The 10,496-nt window shown below is 35.1% G+C and overlaps 1 protein-coding gene across 1 annotated transcript in view; it reads right to left on the bottom strand.

The window, feature by feature from the left end:
* Positions 1 to 6,035: 6,035 nt before the first annotated feature.
* LOC136806774 (transcriptional regulator ATRX homolog) overlaps positions 6,036 to 10,496 on the bottom strand; it is a 6,007-nt gene continuing 1,546 nt past the window's right edge. The window contains exons 2-3 of the mRNA XM_067063356.1: positions 9,426 to 9,794; positions 6,036 to 8,832 (exon numbers count right to left, since the gene is read on the bottom strand). Coding sequence (XP_066919457.1) covers positions 7,764 to 8,832; positions 9,426 to 9,794 — 1,438 coding nt within the window. The 3' untranslated portion in view covers positions 6,036 to 7,763. The remainder of the gene's footprint in view (positions 8,833 to 9,425; positions 9,795 to 10,496) is intronic.

The raw sequence follows: 10,496 nt of genomic DNA, 5'->3' as shown, positions 1-10,496 counted from the left end.
AATGAAGCTTTTCCCCAGAAGAAGAAGCTTTCAGCGTGGAAGTGACGAACCACTCTACTTCTCAAACCTAGAAAAAGTTACAACAAAAGAACAAAAGGTAGAAGTAAAGCAGAGAGTAGCCAAGTGCAGTGAAAGCCTGTAAAAAGCAGTAGAACTGCAAAAGATTACTACCGGGCTGGGTTTGACTAATGCTTGGACATGTACATGTGTAGCAATTTTTATAATTAAACTGATATTAATACAATATGAAGCAAAGTCTTCATTGAGGACAACGCGCAAATCCTAATATCAACACGTACTAATGCTTCTTTTTAATTTCATCTTCCAATGCATTAGATTTAGTGGATGTTTGTTGCAAGGCACCAATCATTTTTAAGTTTCTTTATTCTAAACGAAAGAATATAGATTGAAAAGACTGAGTCCTCTGGCAATTGAAAGTACAAATAACACGCTCATCATCCTCACATAAGTATATTCGGGGGAAAACCTTTCAACTACAATTACCGTATCTTGTACCCCTTGTAATATTCTTGACCAAATCTGGTACAAGTTTTTGATTTGGATTTGTTCAGTGAAGAACTGCTTCTGTTAGTGTTTCTCGCTCCTGAAAATTTAAATCAGAAATAAATAAAGGAAAAACACTGTATACATAATGCATAAGGGAGAAACGTACTTGATTAAATATATTTGACTAATGAACAAATATTTCTTTCAGGTATTTATAATTTGTACTATTCAAACCGAGAAAGATAAAGAACAATTGCTCTGTTTCCTCTCCTGTTGAACGTCCGTGCCTCCAACCATCACCACTCCAAACAACCTAGATTAAGACATAAATAAAAAAACAGTATTTCAATTTTGCACATAAGACTTGTCCTTATCGTTTCGCTCAGTCGCTCCAATCTACAGCCACTAGATTGGGGATGGTTACATAAAATTGTTTTCACGGAGTACGTTAAGTTGATTCAAGGTCCAATGAGGGGGCGTGAGAAGTCAAAGTACAGCCACAAATAATTGACGAATTAATTACTGGCATTCTATAGAATGACCCTTAGCGTGCATATTGATAACGCTGGATTGATGACTCCTTAATCGAGCAATCAGCACGACCATGAACGGGCCAACTTGCAAATAACAGCTGCAAAACAAAATCTAGTGCATTTGGAAGCAGATCCTGAGCAAAAAAGGGATAGCCAAATACTTCGCCTCTGAACAATGAGGGCTTTTTTTGCATTACACGACAAGTTGCCACCTCTAACCTGTCTCATCGGCTTTGCCAGCTTCTGTTACATTTTGTGCTGCCTCCAGTCCCACCCAAATCGGTCATTATTATACTAAAAAGCAATGCAACACAATGCATTAACGTTTTTTTAAGAACAAGTTTTTGCTGAGCAGGCTTGTGTTTTTAAGCACCATCTTTTTTCCTGAAACGTTTCTTAGATGTTTCTTAATTAAAAGCATTTTGTTCATTTCTGTGAATTATTTGGAACCCAGTGACTTTCAGTAACATTTTAGGTTCCAAAGCGTGTTACCATTGCGAAGTTTTAATTGCTTAATAGTTTAAAAAGCAAAAAAATTATGAAATGGAGAGATTTTGATTTAGCCTGACTCGTTTCCTCATGTTTCTTAATTTTGCTATTTGAGCTTCTTATTATTTAGATAATATATGATTGATAAAAATTAATAATAGACCAACAGCGGAAATTAGAAGACCGAGGGTACAACGATCAAGAAAGGGGAAGAAGGAGAGAGGAAAGCGGCGGGCAGAGAAGAGTCCGCCGCGAAAAAAAAAAGGAAATGAGTGATCGTGTTTTTCAGGTGGTCAAAAGTATATCGGGGAGTCCAGTGTTCAAAGGGGAAATCAGTAACACTAAGTGTTCTGAGTAAAGGGTGTGGAAGAACTTTTCGAAATCTGAAGACATGTAGTATTTAGAGTTGCGAGAGCATAGGTTTAACCTCCATCCTTAGGAACCTAGATATTGCTACAAGTTTCCATCGAATGATAAGTAGACCTGCGTTATTCACTTTCACCTTTTGTAACGATAAAGCTTACGTTCCATACACTGTGAACTATGGGCGAAGATGACATGCTGACATTCCATCCATCTTTGAATTGAATAAGTCTTTTGATTCAACACAAACACCATTCTCGGATGCCATCTCGCAAAATAGTCGGATGATGGAGCTTTCTAAAACGATTGATAATGTAGCATAGATATCTGCTGTATAGTTGGGAACTAGTGTTGGAATTAAAACATTACAACGATATCAAATAACTAACAATTGCGCTGGTTTATGTCAGATAATCAATAAAAACAAAAAAACTTGGATAAGGCTACAATTATTCGAGCAGCCCATTTACATTTATAAGATTAAAAAATTATGAGATATTGGGAATAGAATAATAAAAACATGGACCAAAGGTTTTGGAGTAAAACCAATAAAACGTACGCTACAAAAATCATCAGAAATGGGTTAAGGGACTTGTAAAGGAATAAAATTTGGTAACAATTACAATTTAAGAGGAGAGTCTATATTGTGACTTTGAAATTTCTAATCAATGCTTACCTTAGCGACTGGGACCTCCTTACTGCCACAAACTAACAAACACATTTAAGGGGGATACGAAAAAGTTTATGAAAAAATTCACGATTTCTCCCTTTGATTTTGAGAAGGCTCTATGCACTTGATTAAAGTGTGTTATTAACTGTAGATTAGTGATTAACATTTTTCTAATTTAAATGACTATTTGAAAAAACCTGTTGGTATTATTTCTTTCTTCTCATCCAACATTCCAGAAATCTAGGTACTACCCAGAGGCAAGCTAGCATGAAATGGATTTGCCAAGTGGAAGACATCGTACATACTGACAAAATGATTTGTGACAATCCACCATTCATAAAATCACCAGCGATCACACACACATTACAATGGTTATAACCATTCCTAGCCTGTGTCCCCAAATATTCTTCCTCAGCAAATCCCAATATTCTCTGGCAGGACTGAGCTTTCAACATGACTTCTTCTTCTTTTTTGTTTGAAAGTTAAGAAGGCGGTGCTAACCACTATCACTGAAATAAATAAAAAAGTTGATCGTTATACTCTGTACATTATAAACAAAATGTTTTGTTGCAGTTTTTCCCTTTTTAGAGGGTGGATTTGATCTTACATGAGTCTATAACGTGAAAGTTTTGAAACAATGTTTTTTCCTAATTGTCTCAGAAGTATGATATGATACCGACTTGTTGTATCACTTTGTGGATTATGTCATTTAATTCTCATTATCGTGGTGTCCATTTTTCTGCAATTTGCAGTTTGAATTTTCTGGCATCAATATCAAAACTTCTCAGCTGCAGCAGTGATGACGAAGAAAATAACAAGAAGAGTGGTAATTCAATACATACAAGACACACAACTCTATTAGATTTAGGTACCTCAATATTACCCAGTGCATAAAATAATGTAACGCCATTACCAGTATTTGATATTCTTCTTTCATTCATGTTTGTTTTGGTCTTGGCAGCTGTAGATCCTAGACTGATGATCAAAAAAAAGGGAAAAATGCATGATTTAAAATAACAGACAACAAGCTTACTAAATTAAACTTTCAAAAGTTTTTTGTAATAAAATGCAGTTGAAAAGTTTGAACAGGAGAAAATTCTTTCTGTATGATGACAAAATTAAGTTCATTGTCCCCACAAACAAAATATACCAACCAGTTCAGCAGATCTCTGAGTTCAAAGCAATCTCTGATTTTTCTTGGGTTTCTTAGTTTAAATGATGGTGTTAACTGCCACAATTTGTTCATCAAACCAAGACTAAACAAAGTGAGGTGTAGCAAGATTTTGTAATTTTAGGTTTTGAAACCTTCAAATTCCATGGGAATATACCTCTGACAGGAAAATAATAATTTTTCAAATCCATTCAGTTAAAACAATGTTTAGTGATTAAGATGATGCTATCCATGAGCTGTTAAGGAAAATGGAGAAATAGAAAAATAGAGAACAATATGATAAATGCATGTTGTCAATTATTTTTATTTTCGAAGTTTGATATAAACTACATATGATCAATTGATAAAATTATCTAGGGTGTAGATCTACCCCTGCTTGTCATTAGAGGGTTTAACTTGTCTTGTGAGCACTGCTTTAAGTATTAACAAAAGCAAACCTACAATTTCTATCTGTAAGCCAGGTATAAGTCAATAGTAGTAGTTAGTGGCAAAAGAATGGTGAAAACATGCTTTCTTTGCAAATCTTTTAGAATTTCCAAGGAACTAAATACTTTGTTTCAAAAGAAGCCTATCCAAGGCAAAACAAACTTCTTGGTTTTAATAAACATCAACATAATGCTACATGGATGATATGTTTTTTCTTGTCCTTTACAGTATATAATTGATTGTTATCTAGCTGTGTTATTGTTAGCAATTGATAACTAATCAATATAATATATCAATAATCAATTCTAATGATTGAAATTTGTTTTAACATAATATGCCCTATTTGCCACTGTTTATACTTTATACATGAATAGCTTTCAGAAATCCGCGTTACAACTTAAAAAAATTCTGAAATTATAATTCTTGACCAGCAATCATGATCAGATAACTGATAATGATAGATTAGCATTATCACCCAATAAAATTACTAAAAATATAATAGACAAAACCTGATTATCATTGCGATTTTTAAATCGATGCAAATCATTTATCCAATATCAATCTCATGTCATATCATGTAATCAAGACGTCTTAAAAAATCCGAGTGTTTGATTAAAATTCAAGGAACTTCTGCAAAGTATGACAACAGGAAAGTTAGCAAACTGACAATATTATATTCCCAAAGTACGACAGTAATTAGTGTGCAGAGACTTTAGAGCTTTGAGTAGGGCATCATTTAACAGGCACATCATGCACATTTTTCTTCATCTTTTTTCTATTAGTTTGCAAAAACTAATAGAAATTTATTGACCAACAAGTTGATTTTTAAATTCGAAAAATTGGTATATGATTAGTTCCATAAAATTATGTTTTTAAGGAGGTTAATATAACTTAGAGATTTTTAATTAATCTTTAGATTGAATAGAGCTTTCGGGCTCTTGACCTCTTAGAAAAGTTCAGGTTTCTTGGACAAATTTTTTGTGGTTAATTAAGATTGGACATTATAATAATTATTAAATCATTCTTGTTAATTTAATACATAAAACTCTCATTTTTTAGATGAGATATCGGTTTTATGTTTATACAGACCAGATATCGTCTATTGCTTTTGTTGAGGTAAACAAATATTTTGGATTTTTTTGTTTTCGATCAAAGTTCTCACGTTCATATCTATCATACATCGAAGGGATATATTGCACTTTTCTGCCATACTTTACTCACTTTTTCCTTGTTTACTCAAAATTCCAGTCACAAATTAATCTCTGTTTCAGATTTAAACATGTGATCAATTACAATCTAAACTACAAAAATTCCTTCGTCTTAAAATGTACATAGGCGATTGGTAAAACCGTGCAAAGTATGAGAGAAGCACATGTACACTTTCGACGGTATAAAGAGCTTGTATATAATTCAAAAAAGCGAGTTAGCAAACAAACATTCTCAAACTTTACGACACAGTATGGGGTTTTATATATGCAGTAATGGTCATCATTAATCAAATAAACGTAATTCAACTATTGATGTGTACCTTAAAAGAGAGTACCATGGAAAGGTGATATCGTGAAGTCGGGTAACTTGCATCAGTGGAGGGAAACTTGCATAGCCATCAAATGACTGATCAATCAAAGCAGCAAAATTTCAAAACAAATGAACTAACCAGCTCTGCTCGCAGCACTACTCTACCATTTGTTTTGATTTAATTTTATATTTCAATGACCAGCCAGGTCATTCATTTAAAGGCTATGCATATAGCCTCCACTGATGCAAGTTACCTGATCTCCAGTACATTTGCACTATCTGCCATCATAAACCTTTGCACTGTTTTTTTAAGGAATATAGCTGTCAATATAGCAATATATGTACATTTAAAACGAAAGTGAATTTTTGTTACAGTATGTGTTTTGATTTGAGTTAATCTTGATTGATATATTGACTTTAATCTCATAATATCCAGACGGTGTCAACCGAACAAATCAAACGCCGAATCAATTGAATGCAATTGAACACAATTGAATAATTGCAATTCGATTGTCGAACGCAATCGAATCGCAATTGAATATTACCCAGGATTTGCCGTTCGATTGCTTCGCTTACTCAGCGAACATAATCGTAATCGAACCAATGGAACATAGTCAACGATAATCGAATCGCAATTATTCCATTGCGTTCGATTACGTTTGATTGGTTCGATTGCGATTTTTGTTCCAAGTTGTTCGATTGGCACTGTCTGGTAATATCAGATCACAATCTACTATCATGCCTTTCAGTGGTAAATGCTTGTAAATGCATTATGCCCAGGGGATGTCAATCGAACACAATTGAATTTGATTGTCAATCGAATCAATCGAACTCAATCGAACTCAATCGAAATGATTGATTGAATCGATCGAACCCAATCGAAGTGATCGTTCGGACAATCGAAATCAATCAAAGTCGTAAAAAATGTAAAATTTCGATTGGGCTCGATTGTCCGATCGATTACTTCAATTGAGTTTGATCGGGTTCAGTTGATTCGATCAATCGTTTCCGATTGGCTTAGACTTAAATCTAGGCTTTCATTGTCATAGCGTAGAAGGAATAGATCTAGACTATTTACCTCGTTGGCCCTTTTTACGCCGGCCCCTTTATTGCTGGCCCTTATTTATTATACGTGGCAGCGACGAAAAAATAACGCCAATAAGAGCTGACGTAAAGGGAGCCGATAAGGGTAGAAAGGAGACGATCACAGCGTTATTGCTCGGACTTTAATCCTCAAGCACAAAAAGGAAACTTAATCGAAGGCAATCCGATTCAATCAAAACCAATCGAACTCAATCGAAACCAATCGAACTCAATTGAATTGATCGATCGAATCAATCGAGCTCGATCGAAGTGAAATGAAACCAATCAACCGAGAAAAAAATGTCAATATTCGATTGGGTTCGATTGTCCGATCAATCACTTCGATTGAGTTCAATTGATTTGACCAATCAGTTCGATTGGTTTTGGTGTTTGGTTAAAGAGTTCGATTGGTTCGACAATCGAAATTTTCGATTGACATCCCCTGGATATGCATAAAAATTAGGCACTGTGGACTGTGGACTGAGGTTTGATTCCCACTCGCAGCGGTTCACTTGGCAGTCAGTTCAAGGTGAAAGTGCTGACTGGGCGTTAAAAAACAATCACAAAAACTTGTTTTTCCACCACTCGACGCCTCATTTTCACAAAATGTGACAAATGAAAATGTTGAACACAAAGAAGAAACTACTTACTTGTCTTTCTTGGTCGCTTTGACGGTGATGGCTGTGAGGAACACTGCTGCTCACCATCATTATTTTCTGCCATAAATAAGTAATAATATGTTGTATTTAACTATCTGTTCCTGTATGTTTAAAAGAAATTCAATTTGAAGGTAGCCATTTTAATTTTAGATAGAAAGTTCAAATCAAGACAACAAGTTGTGCAACAATGGATAAAACTTTGTTATCTTGATTTTATTTCATCCAGCAAATAAGATAAGTTATAAGTTGTACTGACGGTATAATAATTACTGTATACTTTTTGCTTTCCCTTTGTGTCCTTGGGTTAGATACCCGGGTTTCTTTTTAACCGTATAGCGGTATTATCATAGTTCCGTAGTTTTGATCATTAAATCAACTAAAACCATTGATTGAACGATTAAAACGAAAAACATGATAATCATTGATTTAACGTTCGCTACTATGTTGCTTTTCTCGCCTGATGATTGTTTCGTAGCTTTCGTTGGTGCTTGGAAACCTAAGGATTTCTTTTTAGGTGCTTTAAACTTCGGCTTGATGACACCTGCGGAAGAAGTCAGATCCCCCGTCGCTGGCTTTTTGACGTCGCCACCAATAGCAGGAAGCGTAGGTTTGGTCAGTTTTGGGACCTTCTTTTTTTTAGGTTTTTCTTCGGATATCGTTTTCTCGCTCGGCTTTGGAGTTTTCTTTTCAGCTTTTTGTTTTTTTGAAGGTTTGTCAATGGATTTCTTCTCTTTCTTGCCGTCAGATGTCTTAGTGTCTGCTTTAACTTTTGGTAATTTGGCAGCCTTTGCTATAGCTTCAGTGTCGCTCTTGCTGCCCTTCTGTTCTTCTGATATGACTTTTGTGACCTTTTCTTTCTCCGGAACTTCAGAAGCTCTCTGATCAGTTGTTATTGCTTGTTGCTCATCCTTTACTTTATCTCCCGTCGTTTCATCCTCCGTAGGATTGTCAGACACCATGTCAACATCGGTCGTTTCCTGCTTCTCAGATACTACTTCGCCATAAGCAATATTCTCATTGGCTGGTACCTTCTTAGCTGCCAACTTATTCTTAACTGCATCTTCAAAGTCGTCCAACTCCGCTTTAGATTCGGTCTCAGTCTTTTCCGCAACATTTTTCGGCTTAGTTTCTTTAGTTTTCACTTGAACTACCTCCTTGTTCGATCCATCGTTCTGAGCGCTCACAAATTTCTTTGCTTTTACTTTCTCGTTTTTCTTCTCCAGAGACAGTCGTTTCTTTTCAGCTTTTTGATTCTTTACTTTCTGACGTTCCAAACCTTTCTGCGCCTTCTTTTTCGTTCTCTCCGCAGCTTTTTCTTTCTTTAGTTTCTCGGTCATCTCAGCTTTCAATCTTTTCTTCTCAGCTTCCTCTGGAGTGTCCAGTAAGGCAACGACTCTATCTTGACCGATATATCTAAGAGATTAAAGACAAGTTTAAGCATTCTTTGTCAGAACTGAGATAAGCATAATTTCTAGAGACCCCCCTTTTGGGTAGGAAGTACCCCCTTAGTGGTAACCCCATTAGGAAATACATTTGAAAATTCAGACCCCCTTAGGTAGGGAATTCAACCTTTCAACACCCTCCCCCTTGTCTGGGTTTCATCAAAATCTTTCATCGTTATTTTTGAAGTTACTGTCTTATCAAAAGGTCTACAGAAAGTTTATGATTTAAGCCGATAAAATGTTCGTTTTAACAAAAAAGTTTCCATATTTTTTCAAATTTTAGGTAAATAAAGTCAAATCTTAGATTATGTATTATAATACTTATCGCGCGTAGTTGAAATAAAAAGAACAAAAACAATCAAATAATAATATACAATTGACCCTCTCTAATTCGATTTTCAAGGGGATTTGGATTTTCATCGAATAGCAGAGCGTCGTTTATAAGAGTTTCTTGTTGACGATGACTTTCAATATTATCGAATATCGGAGTGTATCAAATAGTAGAACGTCGAATTAGAGATGCGCCGAAATGTATATACCTTCACAGAATATAATGATACTCACTTTTTAATCATTTGATCAGCATGAAGTTCCGATTCAGTCAACACTTTTGATTCTAATGCATTTGCAACGGGAGCTTGTTTCTTCAAAGTGTCAGAATCTGTTTGTTCGTTCAAAGAACTTGTTTTCATTTGTTCAGGTTCTCCCAAGGTGTTTTGCATTGAAGTGGTAGATTTGGTGTCTGTTTTATCATCAGCTCTATTTGATTCTGCAAGTTTTGGCTTCTTTGATTTCTTGAATTCACTCTTCGCAGTTAGCCTCTTTTCGCTCGAATCTTCATTTTTGATTGATAACCTTTCTTCTTCTTGGCTCGAATTCTGACTGCGATCTTCATCCGCAAAAAGTGATGACAGAGGTGTGGGAAAAAGAGATCTTAAAAAAGGTTTTTGTTTTTGTGAACAGTCACTCGCCAACCTTGGAAATCGAAAATTTTTTCCTGTGATAAGGGCCAGCGTAGAGGATTGGAACTAAATTAGAGCCGGGCTAAAAATGGAAAAAATGAGGGTAAGGTATTTAGTAAAGTAATCGTTATATATTCTTTAACACGTAATACCTTAAGTGGATTAAATTTGATGTGGATTAATTTTGGCGATTTTCGCGAATTTTGGCCCTTTTCGCGAAACTTAGTCCTCGCGGAAAATTTAAAATCCGAGTTTTGGCCGTAATTCCTAGGAGAATGAAGAAATTAGGTGAAAAAGAGGCTGATTCGCGAACTTTAATCCACACGAAAAGTTTAAGATTTTCGATTCGTGAAATAAAATCCACGCAAGAATTAATTCACTAAAGGTAGGTGAGGTATTTTGTATTTTAAATTTTTTCAGAAAAGAACGTTCAAATGTTTATTGGGTGGCAATACACCGGTTTCCAAAAATTCACGATTCAATTGGATGACTTGGCGTTATGGGAATACTTTATTGAACAAAATAAAATTCAAAGAATGTATTAATCAAGAATAAACCGTAAGAAAAACAACTGAATTCAATGGGAATAGAATCTTGAGATTTGGACGTTAGAGCAAAGCATGTTTTTGAAGAATTTGTGGATTTTTCCTTGGCTCAAATTATAATTTAGTAC

Source organism: Clytia hemisphaerica, unplaced genomic scaffold (genome assembly GCF_902728285.1).
Source record: "Clytia hemisphaerica strain Z4C2 unplaced genomic scaffold, Clytia hemisphaerica genome assembly, whole genome shotgun sequence".
Taxonomy (NCBI): domain Eukaryota; kingdom Metazoa; phylum Cnidaria; class Hydrozoa; order Leptothecata; family Clytiidae; genus Clytia; species Clytia hemisphaerica.
The sequence above is the reverse complement of the archived record's forward strand: the minus strand, read 5'-3'. Positions and strand labels throughout refer to the sequence as shown.